At 44.9% G+C, this 19,942-nt stretch overlaps 1 protein-coding gene and 1 pseudogene across 1 annotated transcript; both read right to left on the minus strand.

Annotated features, from left to right (window-relative positions):
- Positions 1-4,659: 4,659 nt before the first annotated feature.
- On the minus strand, positions 4,660-5,444 carry LOC132764932 (large ribosomal subunit protein eL8 pseudogene; annotated as a pseudogene).
- A 9,053-nt stretch (positions 5,445-14,497) lies between these two features.
- On the minus strand, positions 14,498-18,032 carry LOC132764931 (somatostatin-2-like). The gene is made up of 2 exons (XM_060759100.2): positions 17,647-18,032; positions 14,498-15,094 (listed from the first exon to the last, which is right to left on the minus strand). Exons 1-2 carry the CDS (start codon positions 17,746-17,748, stop codon positions 14,873-14,875), a joined length of 324 nt encoding a protein of 107 aa, XP_060615083.2. The 5' UTR covers positions 17,749-18,032; the 3' UTR covers positions 14,498-14,872.
- Positions 18,033-19,942: the final 1,910 nt, after the last annotated feature.

Raw genomic sequence — 19,942 nt, forward strand, 5'->3', positions numbered from 1 at the left:
TTCAATATGCCCAAATGTGAACACTGGTGGCGTTTGGGGAAGATTTGGGAGTTGCAGTTGCTGGGATTTATAGTTCACCTACAATCAAAGAGCATTCTGAACTGTACCAACAATGGAATTGAACCAAACTTTGGATACAAACCTCCCACGGCCAACAGAAAATACTGGGTTTGGTGGGCATTGATGTTAAGTTTTGGAGTTGTAGTTCACCTACATGCAGAGAGCACAGTGGACCCCTCTGACACCCAGGTTGAGAAATGCTGTTATAAGTAAAGTGGTGGGATCCCTATCTAGTGAGCCGGCATCCTTCCTTATTTGCCGAGAGAGAATTTCTCATTACTCGGACATCATCTTCCGCCCCTTTGCACTCGGAAGGTCTGATGGAGGAGGAATTCCATCCCTCGCTCGCAAGATGAATTGGATCCAGCCGTCCTGTAATTACTCTGCCATCCGATCACAGTCAGCCCTTGTTATCTGCGGAGGTGTCTTGTCACCGGCAAATCCCTCGCTATCTTGCCAGCCGTTCAATTCCAAAACATCAAACTGAGGCCTTTTAAAAAAAAAGCAAAGATCACAGAAAAAAATATTTAAGATGAAGGAAGTGAAAAACAGAAAATTCTCGTAGAAGAGGCGGGTTGATCAATGTACAGCTTTACTTGCACGGTGGCACTAAAAGGTTTCCTTGTCATGTGATGATTCATCTTGCCTTGTTCTTGTAATAGGATTGAAATCCTGACTTGGTGCATTCACATTGTAGAGTTAATGCGATGAGATGTAATTCACACTGGGCATGAATATTCAGCAGCAGAGTAGCAAAACGCAAGGGCAGATGTCTTCACTGTGTCTGGTTGTGATCCCCAGGTTGTGCCAGTCAGCTTTGATATTATTTCTAGCACCTACTTTTTGGTTGATAGTCAAGCAGAGCTTCTTATAAGTGAGAACATGGTCCAGAGTGACTTCCAGGTATTTTGGTGTGTTGCAATGCTCCATTGAGATTCCTTCCCAGGTAATCCTCAGAGCTCAAGATGTTTGTCTGTTCTTAAGGTAAAAAGCATACATCTGCATTTTAAATGGGTTAAGAATTAGCAGGTTTTCCCTGTAATAGGCAGTAAGAGCACCTAAAGCTTTGGAGAGCTTCTGTTCAAGCGTTTCAAAGTTCCCTGCTTGAGCGGTGATAGCACAATCATCAGCATAGATGAAACTCTCTGTCCTTTTGGGTAGTGGCTGATCATTTGTGTAAATGTTAAACATTGATGGTGCAACCTGGTTTTCCCTGTAATAGGCAGTCAGAGCACCTAAAGCTTCGGAGACTTTCTGTTCTACCCTTGCTTGGGTGGGGATGGCATGATCATCGGCATAGATGAAACTCTCTGTCCCTTCTGGCAGTGGCTGGTTATTTGTGTAAATGTTAAACATTTACAGTGTAAGCAGGTTTTCCCTGTAATAGGCAATCAGAGCACCTAAAGCATTGAAGAACTTCTGTTCAACCATTTCAAAGCTCCCTGCTTGGGTGGTGATGACACAATCATCAGCATAGATTAAACTCACTGTCCCTTTTGGTACTGGCTGATCATTTGTGTAAATGTTAAACATTGACAGTGCAAGCTGGTTTTCCCTTTAATAGGCAATAAGAACACCTAAAGCATTGAAGAGCTTCTGTTCAAGCATTTAAAAGCTCCCTGCTGGGGCATTGATGGCAGGATCATCAGCATAGATGAAACTCTCTGTCCCTTCTGGCAGTGGCTTATCATTTGTGTAAATGTTAAACGCTGATGGTTGAAGCTAGCTTTTCTTGTAATAGGCAGTAAGAGCACTTAAAGCGTTGAAGAGCTTCTGTTCAACCATTTCAAAGTTCCCTGCTTGGGTGGTGGTGGCACAATCGTCAGCATAGATGAAACTCTCTGTCCCTTCTGGCAGTGGCTGGTTATTTGTGTAAATGTTAAACATTGATGGTGCAACCTGGTTTTCCCTGTAATAGATAGTAAGAGCACCTAAAGCTTCAGAGAACTTCTGTTCAACCATTTCAAAGCTCCCTGCTTGAGCGGTGATGGCAGGATCATCAGCATAGATGAAACTGTCTATCACATGCGACTTGCAATATAGTGATTAAACAAAATTGTTTTATTGATCAGCTAATTGACCTTATCAAAATACATCTCATCCAAATAAAAGTATACATATACAGAAAGAAAAAGTGAAGGTAACTGATACACAAATACCTTAATCCTAAATATGTTCTCATCCCCCTTACACTGTATGCCAATTTGATCAATATACGTTAATCTCCTTTTAATATAGTGATGGGGCTGAAGCCCATTAAGGTCTGGTAAGGGCAAATATGTGTTTGCCCAGCCTTGCTTTAAAGCATACCTCTGGACTGGATTCACTGCCCCACAGACCTGGAAGCCAAGGCTCTGTCCAAATTGCAGCAAGAAATGGATATTTGTTGTTGACCAAGAGAGAAAGGAACGGCTTCGTTTGAACACAGCGGAGGCAGAGGAGGAAAGAGAAAGGCCAAGAGGAGGAGGAGATCTGTGTCTCAAATCAAAAAGATTGCCTGACATCCGAAAGACAGGAACACGGAGTGAGCCCTCCCAAAGCAGCAGAGGTGTGCGAGAAGGTGGCAGGAAGCCTCAACGAAACAAGAAAATGGAAGGACTGTGCGAGACGGCAGAGCCGGAGAGGGCAAGCAAATGCTTTTAAGTGGAAGAGGGCAGCGGGAGATACACTGGCCCTCTTAATGGGGTCTTCGGTGATGGAGGCCGGGTTGCGTCGGAGTTTCGGCTTGTGGCAGTGGAAGAAACGGAGGGCAGCTGATCCAAACCACGCCACGGCTGCATTCCAGGATGTTGTGACAAATCTGAGCTTGCTGATGTTCATCATGAGAGTCTTTATAGTCGAGTCCCTGCAAGGAGAGCCTCCAAAATCTTGATCTGGATCAACAGACTTTGAAGAATTTGTAGGATTTCCTTAGGCAAGAAATAGAGGTTGTTTTGCCAGTTGATTCCTTGGCAATCCCTCGTCCAGACACTAACCAGATCTGATCCTGCTTAGCTTCCAAGATCAGATGGGGTTTGGTGCCTTAGACATGTGTGCAGAATCATTTTCATCTGTATTGTCGAAGGCTTTGATGGCTGGAATCACTAAGTTCTTGTGAGCACAACTGACAAAAGTTCTTTGTCTCACCCTGGTCATTCCACAGATATATAAACCCTTTTTCCCAGTTCCAACAGACCTCACCTCTGAGGATGCTTGCCATAGATGCAGGCGAAACGTCAGGAGAAATGTCTCTAGAACATGGCCATATAGCCCGAAAAAACCCACAAGAACTTACATTTTCATCTGTTTTTTCATCACCTTAGTTATCTTCGGGAACACATAATGGGAAGCCCCCTCCCGGTACGAAAATCAGCTCGACTCGAAAGCAAACGGGATTGGGTACCGGCTCCTCACCTGCTTTTCGTTACATGTAGTATTCATCACATGGCCCGTGGAGAACTGCTGCATTATATTATTATTATTATTATTATTATTATTATTATTATTATTATTATTATTATTTCCGGTATTTCTACCACGTCTCTTCTCTACCCCCGAAGGGGGACTCAGGATGGCTTACATTTGGCAATGATTCGATGCCGCTATATATCAACAATTACAATAATCCCACAATAATTAAAATACATAACAGTACATAAAGCATTAATTAAAACAATAAACAGTATCGTCAGCTGTAGTGCCTTTCCAGTCAATTTCCAATCAAAGTGCTAAATTACGTCTGTTGTCCAAAAGCCTGATCATTATATGGTATCTTTACAATACATTGCAGGATTAAACCTTGCTGTGTTTAACATGTTTAACATCCCTTTTCTCCAAAATGGAAGCCATGGAAGCCATGGAGAAGCAAACATGTTCCCCTAACCAGTGCCCATCCCAGTCCAATGATTTACAGCTTCTTCTTAAAGCGACCCTGTTGTAGTCCAGCCTTTGATTGTGCCTGCTCCTGATCTCACTGGGGATTCTGGGTCTGTTAGTCAACCTGATGACACTAGGGATTCTGGGCCTGCAAGTCAGCAAGAGATTTTATGCCCTGAAAATGAGCGGTCTGTGTCTGAAGGCCACATTCCTGAAAGGTAGTTTACTAAAGAAGCAACGTCAGAAACAGAACTGAGCTCAGAGGATAAAAATGAAAGTCCAGGTGGACAAACTACTGAATAGTTAGATAAAAGATTTATGTTCCGTCAACATAGAGCTTCTCGGGAGAGTTTATGAAGGTCAAGATGCCTATTAGCCAAGAAGTCATTATCAGTTTCTTAGGGGAGAAGGCATGATTTTCTGTCTAAATTAGCTAGACCAGCAGACCGTTTAGATAGTCGAGGCAACATTGGTGTTTGAGTACAGAACTTAAGTCAAGTCAAGAGATTTCTAGTTCCATGTTACCTCTTGTTCATGTTTTATGTTTCCAAGCTTTTAAAGACTGTTCCTGAATCTCATGTTTTGGATTTATTCTGCTTGTGTATTCCTGGTTTTTGATGCTACTCATGTACTTCAAATTCTGTGGATTATTCCTAATATTTGGACTTTGGTTTCTTTTCTTCTGTTCAGGCTTTTTATTTGTATGTACAGAAAGCACCACGATGGAGGTCAACTTGGCTGCCTCTACCCGAGTTTCGTGGCCAATTCGTTAGCTTTTGCCTTTTCCAACTTGGTGATGCGGGCCACCGACTTCGGCCCCAGGACGTTCCTGCCCCAATGGTGGCGGATCTCGTCATATCTCTCATTGCAATAGGTCCACCAGTTTGGCCAAGGCTCCCTTGTCCTCCGGGTTCACTTGGGTGAAGACAGGTGCTGGTCTTGCGGTGGACGAGGCGCCACAGACAGGCCTTGCTCTTGATGATGCAGTAGGGGATCCCAATTTTCCGGCTTAAGACAGTCAGGAAGACCACTAGCTCAACAGGGTCCAAATCGTGGGCAATGACCACCAGCTGGTCTTTCTTGTTCTCCACCAACGTGGTCACAGTGTTGACCCCTGCCCTTAGGACAGGGGGCCTCTTGGTGGAGACGTTCCCCTTCCCAGCTGCCTTCTGCTCGGCCCTGGCCACCAGCCGCTGCTTCTTCTCCTGCTTGTTCTCCGACCAGTACTTGTGGGCCAGCTTCAGCAACTGGGCGGCTGTCTGGCGGTCCAGGGCCTGGGTGAAGAGGTTGATGATGTGGGGCACCTTGAACTGCTTGTAGAGGATGGCCCTCTGGCGCTGGAGCCGGATGTAGCGTGGCCACTTCACAAAGTGCATCAAGTCCCGCTTGGGCTGGATGTCCTGCCTGATGCCGAAGTTCTTGGTAGGCTTCTCGAGCGGGTTGACGACCTTCTTGGCCTCCTGTTTCTTGACCATGGCAGGCACTGATGCCACCTTCTTCCCCTTGGCCTTCTTCCCCTTTGGCATCTTGTCCAGTGGCAGTTTAGACAAGAAAACTTTGGTTTCTTATACTATTTTGCTGAACTGCTTTTCATGTGTATCCTTCAATAGCTTCCTTTGCTATTTTACCTTTGAACTGGAGTGTGTGTTAAGCACAGCCTTGGAGTGCAACAAATCCTCTCCTGATCAACTACAAATCATAGGACTTTGACCCCAATTTAAGGGCCATGGTTGCCCCAGGAATCTGTAGTTTTGGAAGGCACTAGAGCTCTCCATCTCAAAATTATACATCATTTGGATTCCTCAAGATGAGATTTGTGTCCTGTGCTTCTAGAATGTGAAAGAGATCCTGCTTGCCCCCATCTAACTTGTGGAACTGTTGAAATGCCCACATCCTCCATAAAGCACTTGACAGGCAAAGAAGATTTAGACAGATTGAAGGCGCAAAGCATGAATTAACTGTCCTCTACAAAGACCTGTTTTTCTCCAGCTTCCGAAAGAGAGGCCTGGCGTCTCAGTGGCATCCCGCTAATGGGACCTGATGGAGTCTCATGGAAAGGCCTTAATGGGTTCTGAAAGGTCTGTTTTGTGCACGGCACCCACCTTCCGCCGTTCCCGCACCTCGAAAGGACATTGTCTTTCGGGCATAATTGCAATCTCACACTTTCAAGGTCCAGGGGACAGGTGGGCAGACAGCTGCGTGGGCAGAAGGGTGACATTTTGCCAGCGGTTTTGGAGAGATCCAATCAAGGGGGGAGGGTCCACCTTGGAAAGGAGTGCGGGGGTCTCAAAGCTGGCGGAGGATCCCGTTCCATTAGTGTGTTCGACAGAGCCGAGAATCGGCTCTGGGGTTTCATCTAGACTTTAAAGGTACTGAGAGTGTGATGGAGTGGTTTGAAGGTGGGACAACGTACTGTGTGACCCTCAGCAAGTCACACTCTCTCAGCTTCAGGAAGGCTGTGGTGAAGTTCCTCAAAATACATCATGAAGGTCAGCTTGGTCGGAGTGATAGATCCGGACTCTGGGAGATTTAGGCGTGTATCTACGAGGGTTATTTGGAAAATACAAAGAATGAAGATATTTTAATAAAACTTACATGGATTGTAGCATAGGGATTACATTATTTTTCCACATAATCACAATTCAGTTCAATACATTTTGTCATCTGTAGGACAGGTTTGTGATTCCTGTGTCGAACTTTACACTGTAAACAGAATGAGTATGCTAAGCTCTAACCTTCACAAAGCCAGTTGATGAGCTACTGACGACTGGCACTGCTCGTTTGCTTCTGCTGGCTTCCTGCTACACGGCAGTGATACCAACTTCCTCTGAGAAAATTCCCCACAAGATCTACATGCTTTGTAAGCTTACTTTCCTGATATCCCTCATACAGCTCAATCTTCGCCCTTGGAAGGAAACAGAATGAGGACGCCCATCTCTTTCACCACAACACCAGTCGATGAGCTACTGACAACTTGCATTGCTCGTTCACTTCCACCAGTTTCCTGCTACACGGCAGTGATACCAGCTTCCCCTGCAAAAATTCCCCATGAGAGCTACGTTCCTTGTGACCTTACTTTCCAGATAACCCTCATATACTGTAGTTTGACTCTGTTTGAACTCAATGTTATGGTATTCTGGGAGTTGTAGGTTTACAAAGTCTTTAGTCAGGCTTTAGCACAGCAGGTTAACTGCCAGCTGCAGTAAATCTTGCCAACTGAAAGGTTGACAGTTTGAAACCCGGGTCAAGGTGAGCTCCTGGCTTTTAGCCCAGCTCCTGTCTACCTAGCAGTTTAGAAAACAGCAATGTGAATAGATAAATAGGTACCGCTTCAGGTCTATATTCCCCCAAACTCTACCAGTGTTCACATTTGGGCATATTGAGTATTCATGCTGAGTTTGGTCCAGATCCATCATTGTTTGAGTCCATAGTGCTCTCTGGATGTAGGTGAACTACAACTCCAAAACTCAAGGTCAATGCCCACCAAAACCCTTCCAGTATTTTCTGTTGGTCTTGGGAGTTCTGTGTGCCAAGATACATTCTCTCCCCACCCCCACCCCACCCCCGCAAAATTAAATTAGGTTTCCGAGTGGCCGAGCTAAAACCCATCTCAGCCCATCTGCGTGCCATTTGTGGCCAAAGGACTGTCCATCCGTTCTCATTAGCCGGCCTTGGAGGCCGTGGGTGGAAAGGGGCCGAGACCTGGTCAGCTGCCCTGCATGCTGGGCTAAAGAGTACCATATGGAGGCCCCCTAATCTCTGTTAACAAGCATCAGAAGAGCTAAATTGGAAGAATAATGACTCGTCCCTGGGCATGGCAGCCACGGCGGGCCAAGCTTCAGCACCAATTTATCAGAGCCAATTTCGACCCTGTTAAGTGGAGCCTGGCCGGCGAGTGGGAGAGATTAATCCGACGTCAAAAAGAGCAATGGGATATGCTTTTAATTCCACTCCCCCCCCTCCCCCCACCACCACCATTTTACTGATCGCCTTTCATCTCTGATTGCAAATGGAACACATTCCCCAATTGTGCCATAGCAGAAGAAGAGGACACTGGAGTCCAGCGACAACTCCCATCATCAGAAGGGGATGATGGGAGATCCAACTCAGGAACAACCTTCTCCATCATTGTGGGAACTATGATATACAAAAAATGAATATATTTTAATAAAACTTACCTAGGTTGTAGTATAGGTATTTCATTATTTTTCCACGTAATCACAGTTCAGTTCCATACATTTCGTCATCCCGTCGAACGGGTTTTTGATGCCTGTGTCATAGAGGTTTCCCATTGCCTTTTTCAGCCAGTTTGTCACTTCGATTTTCACCTTCGCCTCATCAGAAAAGTGTTTTTCACCCACGTGTTCCTTCAATTTAGTGAACAGATGATAGTCACTGGGTGCGAGATCGGTGGCTTAAAACATTTTAACTTCGCACTTGGAGGGAAACAGGATGAAGATGCTCATCTCTAACCTTCAGCACAATGCCAGTTGATGAGCTACTGACAATAGGCACTGCTCATTCACTTCCGCTGGCTTCTCGTTACATGGCGGTGATACCAACTTCCCCCATGAAAATTCCCCATGAGAACTACGTGCCTTGTAACCTTACTTTCCAGATATCCCTCATACAATGCAAACTTTGCACTTGAAGAGGAACAGAATGAGGATGCTCATCTCTAACCTTCTGCACAATGCCAGTTGATGAGCTACTGACAATAGGCACTGCTCATTCACTTCCGCTGGCTTCTCGTTACATGGCGGTGATACCAACTTCCCCCGTGAAAATTCCCCATGAGAACTACGTGCCTTGTAACCTTACTTTCCAGATATCCCTCATACAATGCAAACTTTGCACTTGAAGAGGAACAGAATGAGGATGCTCATCTCTAACCTTCTGCACAATGCCAGTTGATGAGCTACTGACAACTGGCACTGATCGTTCACTTCCGCTGGTTTCTCGCTATATGGCAGTGATACCAACTCCCCCCTGGGGGAATTTTTCTGGGGAATTTTCATATCTAACCTTCAGCATAATGCCAGTTGATGAGCTACTGACAACTGGCACTGCTCGTTCGCTTCCACTGGCTTCTCGCTACATGGCAGTGATACCAACTTCCCCCGAGAAAATTCCTCATGAGAACTACATGCCTTGTAACCTTACTTTCCAGATGTCCCTCATACAATGCAAACTTTGCACTTGAAGAGGAACAGAATGAGGATGCTCATCTCTAACCTTCAGCATAATGCCAGTTGATGAGCTACTGACAACTGGCACTGCTCTTTCACTTCCACAGGCTTCTCGCTATATGGCAGTAATACCAAATTCCTCCGTGAAAATTCCCAGGGAATTTTCATATCTAAGCTTCAGCACAATGCCATTTGATGAGCTACTGACAACTGGCACTGCTCGTTCACTTCCGCTGGCTTCTCGCTACATGGCAGTGATACCAACTTCCCCCATGAAAATTCCCCATGAGAACTACGTGCCTTGTAAACTTTCTGGATCTCCCTCATACAATGCAAATTTGCACTTGAAGAGGAACAGAATGAGGATGCTCATCTCTAACCTTCAGCACAATGCCAGTTGATGAGCTACTGACAACTGGCACTGCTCGTTCGCTTCTGCTGGCTTCTCGCTACACGGCAGTAATACCAACTTCCCCCGTGAAAATTCCCCACAAGAGCTCTGTGCATTGTGACCTTACTTTCTGGATAACCCTTGTATTTGCAATATAGTAGCAGAGGTATGTAGAAAATAAAATGTATTATTATAATTAGTAGTAGTACTAGTTTGATGACTGTTATAGTTCTCTGACTGTTATAGAAGTTTAATGAAGTTACTTAGTGCTGCAGTTCAAGAGAGCTGTGTGTACTAGAGCTCCCTAGCAGATAATAGGGAGTACTATAGTATACTATACATGCAATGAGACCTTGGTGGTCCAGAAAAATCAAATGGCTTCCCATCCACCTCTTTTCTTCCTTGCTGGATCCATCACCTGCAGACGCTGACCTATGAGTCACAGGCTTCCCTTTTCAATCCCTCCCCGGCAATTACATTGCTCTCCATGGGGTTTCCGCATGACTGCTCTGCTTACTAAATCCTCCCCATCGTTTAGCCTGGAGACGGGAAGGCTGAGAGATGATATGATAGCCATCTCTGAAGATCTGGAAGAAGGTCTTCATGCAGCAGCTTGGTTCCTGCACTTCCTGGGCCTTAGCAAGAAAAGACTCTGAATCTTAGATATGTTAAGGTTTCTAAGCAAGGCTTGTCCAAAGTCTGGCCTGCGGGCCAATTGCGGCCCATGTTCAAATGTCCACCGGCCCACAGCTTCTGTCAAGCAATATGCAGCACAGTTGACCATAAAATAGTTCATTTGCTTTTAATGTCAATGGTTCGAAGAATGTCAGGCAGAATGGTCGGCCCTCACTCATTTTCACCTCACCAAATCTGACAAAATTCACAAAAAGCTTGGACACCCCTGGCCTAAGGCATCTTGCCTAACCCCCTGCCATGAAGGAATACACAGCTAAAGCACTCCTGAAAGATGTCCATCTAACCATTGTTTGAAGACCTCCTGTAGCATCTTTTTGCTTTTTGGCTTTTTAAGTCCCTTCTGCTGTGTTTTCCAGTGTTTTATGGCCTGATAGGTGTATTGTGTCCAAATTTGGTGTCAATTTGTCCAGGGGCTTTTGAGTTATGTTAATCCCACAAACAAACTTTAAAAAGTATCTTAAGACCTGGCTCTGCCGTTGTGCTTTTGGAGAGTAGTCACATAATCTTAAGCTATTGTTCCCCTCAACGTGCTTGTCCTAGGAGTAAACCCCCCCTTGTATGAAGGTCGGTCTATCACCTTGCCTCTCCATGGGTTCTCACTCCTAAATAATTCTGCTCCTTCATCTCACCCTGAGTTTTTAAATCATTTTATGTGCATGCGGCCTGTTCACTGTTATTATGTTTAGTTTAGCGTGTTTTTTTATATTATTTGTTGTATTCTTATGTTTTGTACTTTATTGTGATGTTATTTTGTTGTAACTTGTATTTTATTTTATTGTAATTTGTTGTTTGGGCTTGGCCTCATGTAAGCTGCTCCGAGTCCCCGTTGGGGGAGATGGTGGCAGGGTATAAATAAAGTTTATTATTATTATTACTAGCCGTCCCCTGCCACGCGTTGCTGTGGCCCAGTCTGGTGATCTCGAAAATAAAGTAATGAGAAAGTGTTGGTTTCTAATATATGTAATGTCTTGATGCTTGTGGGTAAACAGTACTTCTTGTTGTTTCTTTGTCAGTAGAGATTGTCTGGTTTGCCTACTCTGGAACATGCAACATATTATTGTCCTTCTTTAGGGACCCCTTTCAAATATATCATACTATATCTCTCTCTGTGTGTGAATCATATCTCTCTATATCTATGGCTGGATGGGTTTGTCAGGAGGGCTTTGTTTGCGTTTTCTTGCCCTGGTGAAGGGAGTTGGATTGGATGGCCTTAAGTATTTTCTGTTGGCCATGGGGGTTCTGGGTAAGAAGTTTAGCCCAATTCCATCATTGGAGTTCAGAATGCTCTTTGATTGTAGGTGAACTTAAATCCCAATAACTACAACTCCCAAATGTCAAGGTCTCTTTCCCCCAAACTCCATCTGTGTTCATATTTGGGCATATGGAATATTCATGCCAAATTTGGTCCAGATCCATCATTGTTTGAGTCCACAGTGCTCTCTGGATGCAGGTGAACTACAACTCCCAAACTCAAGGTCAATGCCAACTAAACCCTTCTAGTGTTTTCTGATGGTCATGGGAGTCCTTTGAGCTAAGTTTGGCCCAATTTGGTCATTGGCGGAGTTTAGAATGCTCTTTGATTTTAGGTGAACTATAAATCCCAGCAACTACAACTCCCAAATGACAAAATCAATTTTTTGAGTGAAGGACATACATTGGGTTGTTAGGTGTCTTGTGTCCAAATTTGGTGTCAATTTGCCCAGTGGTTTTTGAGTTCTGTGAATACCACAAACGAACATTACATTTTTATTTATATAGATTAAAGGTGTGATGCACATTGTGATGCTTGTATGTGTATGCATATTATTATAAAGGGTATATAAACCAAGATAATTATTTTGTTCATGACCCTGTTTCCTGGAATACCAGCAGGGTCCATATCCAGTTAGTGCCAACCAAACATAAACCGTACTTTTACAGACCTCAGGGACTCTCTTTTGTCTCTTTTCCTCAAACCTTCTCCCTGCCATTTCAACGTGACGTAGCCCATGTCCGCAATGAAGAAAAGCTCCCCAAACCCCATGCAAATTCTTAAATGAGGGTGCCATAAAACTGAGAGAAGAGGAAGTGAGGTAACACAGAAACACGGAACAAGAGAACCATTTCACTGTGCGTGCAAGGTTGTTTGTCTTCCCAACTCTTTTCCTGTTCTTCTCTGATTCAAGAAGTTTGGGAGCGAAACAGAGAAAACAACCCAGTGTGCTTGAAAATTGGCCTGTGTTTGCCTCTTTGCTGTCGGCATCCTTCTTATCTGCAAACAAGCAGGCGATTCCCCCGCTTCCATACATTCTTTGCCCCATACCGCTCTCCATCACTATCTTTCCCAAAGCCCTGTGGTCCCAAACATAGTAAGATGGAAAGCCTCATTGCAACAGGGCTCCTCTCTTGCTCAGCATCGTCCCATCAGAGCCGGCAGCAATTGAAGTTGCGGCTATTCCTGATACCCCGACACCCCCCTTTTCCTTCCATGCGTACCCCCACCGTTGCCTTTCCAAAAGGCCACATTGTGCTTTTCCCCTTGCTTCTTTGCCTGTTGTGTCATCCCGCTGTTTTGATGCCTCGTTGAGCCAGCTCTGTGATTATGTTGTCTCTCCTGAGGCAACCGGAGGCCAGAGATTTCGATCCCACTCTGGCTGATTGTGAGGAATTTGGCCAAGCATGAGAGGGACTAATAATAATAATAATAATAATAATAATAATAATAGGCTAAATGTGACACACACACACCCTTTACTTGTAGCTGTTTGATCATCATCTGAGATTAACTCACATCCATTGGGCTTCTCTTTATTAGTATTGTTGTTGTTATGTTACAAAGAACTTCCTAATGTGTCTCCTCCTTTGGAGGTTTTAAGCAGAGGGTGGATGGGTATCTGTCAGGAGTGCTTTGGTTGTTTTCCTGGAAGAAAGGGGATGGACTGGAAGGGCCCTGGGGTCTCTTCCAACTCTTCTGTTACAGGTAGTAGCACTATCGCTTTGCCCTTCCATTTCCCTTATGGATTGGCCCCAGCTCTTCACTTGAACCCACTCTGAGTCTTAAAAGGAGCCAAACCTAATTTTGCAGGACTCAATGCTCCAAAACAGCGTTTCTCAACCTGGGGGTCGCGTCCCCTGGGGGGGTTGTGACAGAATTTCAGAGGGTCACCAAAGACCACCAGGAACCATATATTTCTGATGGTCTTAGGAACCCCTTTGGCAGAGAAGGCTGAAGATCTCACCCTGTCCTTCTCTTCCTTTTTGGAAACAGACAGCGAATCTTCCCACCAAAAGTCCTCCTCTGCTATGATTGTCTGGCCTCTCAGCTAAGGGGAGGGTTGTTTCTGAGACTCCAAGTGGGAAGGGGAGAGCAGGCATGCAAGGCTGTGCGGGCGAGGGAGAGCATGCAAAGCTGGAGGGAGACTCACACCAGCAAGTCCCTTCAAGGCATGTGGGTTCTGTGCGGGAATTTTGGCCCAATTCTATCATTTGTTGGGGTTCAGAATGCTCTTTGATTGTAGGTGAACTCTAAATCCCAGCAACTACAACTCCCAAATGTCAAGGTCTGTTTCCTCCAAACTCCACCAGTGTTCACATTTGAGCATATTGAGTATCCATGCCCAATGTGGTCCAGATCCATCATTGTTGGAGTCCACAGTGCTCTCTGGATGAAAGTGAACTACAACTCCCAAACTCAAGTTAAATGCCCTACAAACCCTTCCAATATTGGCTGTTGGCCGTGGGAGTTCTGTGTGCCAAGTTTCGTTCAGTTCCATCGTTGGTGGAGTCCAGAATGCTCTTTGATTGTAGGTGGACTATAAATCCCAGCAACTACAACTGTCAAAATCCTTCCCCCCAACCCCACCAGTATTCAAATTTGGGCATATCAGGTATTTATGCCGAACTTGGTCCAGTGAATGAAAATACATCCTGCATATCAGATATTAACGTTACGATTCATAATGGGAGCAAAATGACAGTAATGAAGTAGCAACTAAAATAATGTTATGGTTGGGGATCACCACAACATAAGGGAAGGTTGAGAACCACTGACGTACTAGGTCTTATTTTCAGGGGATGTCTTATATTTGGGAATTTTTTGAGAATTCTACAAAACTATAAAACCTAGGGTTCTAGAGTTACCTGAGGGCTGAGAAGGGGGGGTATACAAATACAGTAAATAAATAAATAACTTCTATAGGTTGTCATAATGGTTGTTTAGATAGTGTGACATTTGTGTAGCCTGCCCGCTATCGAGGTGTATCTGGTCCAGATTAAAACCAGGACGTCCCAGAGAAGAAGGAAACAAGAAGGAATCGCTTGGGCTGGGATAAGAGGCACGCCGAGGCCTTGCTTTATTTGTTCACGGAATCACCGTAATGCGACGGTTTGCATCATTGGAAAACGAACAAACGAACGAAAAAGCAGAGCCGAAACCACAAATGGGCAGAGAGATATGCTCTTTTACAAAGGGATGAGCCGTTGGTTGCATTCGAGATGGGAAAACCGGAACAAGAGTCATTCACCTTTCGAGCAATCTTTTTCCAGACCCGAGAAGAGCAAGCCCGCAAGACCTGAAGACCAGACCTCTGTTAGACGGACAAGGATCGACCCGGCGATGGATTTTTGTGTTTTTCTGGCAAGTTGAGACATTACGGGGAAGGGAACGTCGGGGACTTTGGAGGTGCAAAGGGCGAAAGGAGTGTTAGCAAGCGGTGAAGGTCTTCCAGAAGAAGTTTTTGCACGGGGCTTTGCGGTCCCGCTGGGTGAGCTGGGACAACCTCCCCAGCACCGACGCCTCGTCCTCCAGTTTGCTCTCCAGCGGATCTTCCGATTCGGAAGGAGCCGGCTCCCGACCCACTTCGGCCCCGTCCAAGAGCTCTGCCAGCATTTTCAGGATCAGGACTTTGCGGGCTTTGGTTTGCTCCTAGGAAGGCGACACAAACAAACAGGGGACGAGAGAAGAAGAATTGGACAGAGATGTGAAAAGAAGGTAAGGAATGGTAAAAAGTACAGTGGCATCCTTGATGAAAGTCTTAGCCCGGCAAGAAAGAGCGATGGAAGGAGAAAGAAAATCCATTCAAGCCTTGAGACAAATGGAGGATGATCATAACAACAACAACAACAATTTTATTTATATACCGCCACCATCTCCCCAATGGGACTCAGGGCAGCTCACAACAACACTCCAAAGTGCTGTACACATAAAATACGATGCTCCCTATGTTCATCATTTCATTCCTTCCTCGCTTTACCCTATTCTCCCTCTCGTCTCTCTTTTTTCTTTCTCTCTTTCATTCCTACCTTCATTCCTTCCCTCCCTCTCTCTCCTTCCCTTTCTTCTTTTTTTCCTTCCTTCCTCCTTACCTTATTTTCCCCTCTCTCTTCACTCACTCTCTTTCTTTCCTTTCTTCATTCTCGCTCTCTCTCCATTCCATCCTTTCCTTATGTCCCTCTTTATCTTCTTCCTTATTTCTTTCCTTTCTTCTTATTCCCCCTCCTCTTCACTCACTCTCCTTCTTTCCTTTCTTCATTCTCTCTCTCTCTCTCAGTTCCATCCTTTTCTTATGTCCCTCTTTATCTTCTTTCTTCCTTCTTTCCTTCCTTCCTCCTTACCTTATTTTCCCCTCTCTCTTCACTCACTCTCCTTCTTTCATTTCTTCATTCTCATTCTCTCTCTCTCTCCGTTCCATCCTTTTCTTATGTCCCTCTTTATCTTCTTCTTTCCTTCTTTCCTTCCTTCCTTCCTCCTTACCTTGTTTCCACTCTCTCTTCACTCACTCTTTCTTTCCTTTTTTCATTCTCTCTCTCTCTCTCTCCATTCCATCCTTTGCTTATGTCACTCTTTATTGTCTTCCTTCCTTCCTCCTTACCTTGTTTCCACTCTCTCTTCACTCACTCTCTTTCTTTCCTTTCTTCATTCTCTCTCTCCATTCCATCCTTTGCTTATGTCACTCTTTATCTCCTTCCTTCCTATGTTTCTTCCTTCTCCCCCTCTGTCCTTCCATTTCTTATCCTCACTCTCTTTCCTACCTTCATCCCTTCTTCCCTTCCCCCTCTCTCTTCCTTCCTTCCTTCCTTCCTTCCTCCTTACCTTATTTCCTCCTTGCTCTTCACTCACTCTCTTTCTTTCCTTTCTTCATTCTCTCTCTCCATTCCATCCTTTTCTTACGTCCCTCTTTAACTTCTTCCTTCCTTCTTTCCTTCTTTCCTCATTACCTTATTTTCCCCTCTCTCTTCACTCACCCTTTCTTTCCTTTCTTCATTCTCTCTCTCTCCAGTCCATCCATTTCCTATGTCCCTCTTTATCTTCTTCTTCCTTTTTTCCTTCTTTCCTTCCTTTGTTTCTTTCTCCTCTCCCTCTGTCCTTCATTTCTTATCCTCTCTCTTTCTCTTTCCTAGCTTCTTCCCTTCCCCCCTCTCTCCCTTCCTTCCTTCCTTCCTTCCTTCCTTCCTTCCTCCATCCATACCTTATTTCCCCCTCTCTTCAGTGACTCTCTTTCTTTCCTTTCTTCATTCTCTCTCTCTCTCCATTCCATCCTTTTCTCATGTCTCTCTTTATCTTCTTCCTTCCTTCTTTCCTTCCTTCCTTTTTTCTTCCTTCTCTCCCTCTGTCCTTCCATTTCTTATCTTCTCTCTCGTTCTACCTTCTTCCCTCTCTCTCCCACTTCCTTCTTTCCTTATTTCCCCTCTCTCTTCAGTCACTCTCTTTCTTCCTTTCCTTTCTTCTCTCTCTCTCTCCATTCAATCCTTTTCTCATGTCCCTCTTCTTCCTTCCTTCTTTCCTTCCTTTTTTCTTCCTTCTCTCCCTCTGTCCTTCCATTTCTTATCCTCTCTCTCATTCTCTCTTTCCTACCTTCTTGCCTCTCTCCCCCCCTTTCTCCTTTCCTTATTTCCCCTCTCTCTTCAGTCACTCTCTTTCTTTCCTTTCTTCATTCTCTCTCTCTCTCTCTCTCTCTCTCTCCATTCCATCCTTTTCTCATGTCCCTATTTATCTTCTTCCTTCCTTCCTTCTTTCCTTCCCTTTTTTCTTCCTTCTCTCCCTCTGTCCTTCCATTTGTTATCCTCTCTCTCGTTCTCTCTTTCCTTCCTTCCTTCCCTCCCTCCCTTTCTTCTTTCCTTCTCCCCCCCCCCCCCCGCTCTCTTTCTTTCCTCTCCACGTCTTCTCTCTTTAACTCTCTTCTCTCCCCTAATTCTCTCCTTCTTTCATCCTGTATTCTAAACCTCTCCATCAATTCCCTTTTTGTCAATTCCTTTAAAGCCATCGGTTTAATATATTTTTGAAGAGGGGGAAACCCTCCTTTGTGCTGGGATCTAAGCGCTTTGCATTCCTTCCCCATTAAAACCCATTCAAAGGGATTCGCAAAGTGACAAATGAGTAGCTGACCCCTGAATCAATTGCCCGGACAGGTTCTGTGCGCAAAGGTCATGAGAAATAAGTCCCATATTCCCGAACCCTGACAGCCTTTTGGGACTTACCCGGCTGCTCTGTGCTGAAAGCTTGTCTTCGCCAGGCAAAGCGGATGCCCTCACGGTCCAAACCAGGAGCAGAACCGCAAGGAGCCGTCCCATCAGCTGCATGGTGGAGCCAAGTCTCGCCTGTTTGAGAGGAAGCTGAGAGGCAGAGCAGCGACTGTTTCTTCTTCTCTCCAGTTACCAAAGGAGCCTTGGAGCATCGCCTTTTATGAAGCCCTCTCCCCCTCTTCACCAGTCCCCAGTGGGGTACCAAGTGACGCAGGCGGAGCAAGTCTGCCTGGCAGGCCAATGCCTTTCCAAGGGAGGGTCGAGGGAAATGAGCCGATCCAAAGAAACCACAAGCCCGGGATTGCACGCCAAAGCTGTGGCGGAAAGTGGGAAAGCATAATAGCGGGGGCGTGGAAGTGTTTTCCAACACACCGACACCCGAATGCTGAAGTGACTGAAAGTAATATATATTAGTCATGGACCCGAAATTTGTCCCATCCGTTTGATTCGTGTTTGCGTTTCGTTCCGTCCATTCGGATGGCACGAAACGGGAAGTCCCCTCCTGGAATGAAAATAGACTCAAAACGAGAAAAGAAGGAATAGGGGGGGAAAAGAAGAAAAAGAAAGAAAACAAGAGAAAGAAAAGGAAGAACCCACTTCAAAAATAACAGACAACTATTTACTCTATTTTTCTATCTTTTTCTTTTTTATCTTATTTTTTCTTCCCCCCCCCCCCCCCCCATATTCTTCTCTTCTTTTTTATTCATTTGTTTTTTAACGGAAATTCTTAATAAAGATTGTTTTTTTAAAAAAATGAAAATAGACTCAAAACGAAAAGCAGGTAGGAGCGGGTACCGGCTCTAAGCCTGCTTTCCCCATCGATTGCCGTGAGTGTAGGCCCAAAGCTGAGTGCCGCTCCTTATTCGGCACTCAGATGCAGGCCCTGCCAGGCCCGAGCACATAGCCCCGGGCACTTTGGGCCTATGGGTGAAGTTGTCCCTCCAAATAATAGTCTGAAAAAATAGTCTGAAAAAATGGATCTTTCAACCCCAAAAACAAAAAATGAAAATTTGACCTCCTGATTTTGGGGGGTTGAGTCAAAATGGATCGAGGACCCAACTGAAAGCCGGGTGACTAAATGGATCACGGTATGCCCCAAATGCACACTATGCATGGCCGTCCCCTGCCACGCATTGCTATGGCCCATATGGGGGTTCTGTGTGGGAGGTCTGGCCCAATTCTATCATTGGGGGGTTCAGAATGCTCTATGATTATAGGCGAACTATAAATCCCAGCAACTACAACTCCCAAATGTCAAGATTTTATTTTCTCCAAACTCCACCAGTGTTTACATTAGGGCATATTGAGTATTCGTGTAGAGTTTAGTCCAGATCCATCATTGTTTGAGTCCACAGTCATCTTTGGATGTAGGTGAACTACAACTCCAAAACTCAAGGTCAATGCCCACCAAACCCTTCCAGTATTTTCTGTTGGTCGTGGGAGAAATGTGTGTGCTGAGTTTGGTTCAATTCCATCGTTGGTGGGGTTAAGAATGCTCTTTGATTGTAGGTGAACTATAATATAATATATGACAAAATCATTTTTTTTGAGTGAAGGACATACATTGGGTTGTTAGGTGCCTTGTGTCCAATATATATATATATATATATATATGAAAGGATACAGAAAAATAATGGTTTAAACATTTGACAAGAGTCGGGTTCACACCTCCACTCAGTCATGGATAATCCTGAGCAAGTCACATTCTCTCAGTCTCAAAGGAAGGCCGTGGCAAACCTCTGAATCAATCTGGCACAGAAAACCCTAGAAGAGTTCTCTGACTAAAGGTCAGGATTGAGTTGAAGCCACTGAACAATAACAACAGTAATTGGAAAAACCCCAAGGAGCCATGAATGTAGGGAAGCAGATGCCCAAGTGTTGACTTGAGGTCCTTCAAACATCTGAGGAGCCTTCCAGGTGTTTGTAGGAGATGAACAGATCTTGTCGTCTTATTGAGGATATAGCCAGGCTGTCTTTTAGTAGAAGGTGGAGCAAAGTTGTCTTCTTGTAGAGGGTGGAACAAGATCATATTCTTGTAGAAGATGGAGCCAGATTGCCTGAAGATAAAATGAGGCTGTCTTCTTGTAGAAGGTGGAGATTATTGTCTTCTTGTAGAAGATACAGTGAGATTGACTTTTGTAAAGGGTGGAGCAAAGTTCTCTTCTTGTAGAGGTTGGAACAACATCATCTTTTTGTAGAAGATGGAGCCACATTGCCTGAAGATAAAGCGAGGTTGTCTTCTTGTAGAAGA

The sequence above is a fragment of the Anolis sagrei genome, chromosome 13 (genome assembly GCF_037176765.1).
Source record: "Anolis sagrei isolate rAnoSag1 chromosome 13, rAnoSag1.mat, whole genome shotgun sequence".
NCBI classification, from domain to species: Eukaryota; Metazoa; Chordata; class Lepidosauria; order Squamata; family Dactyloidae; genus Anolis; species Anolis sagrei.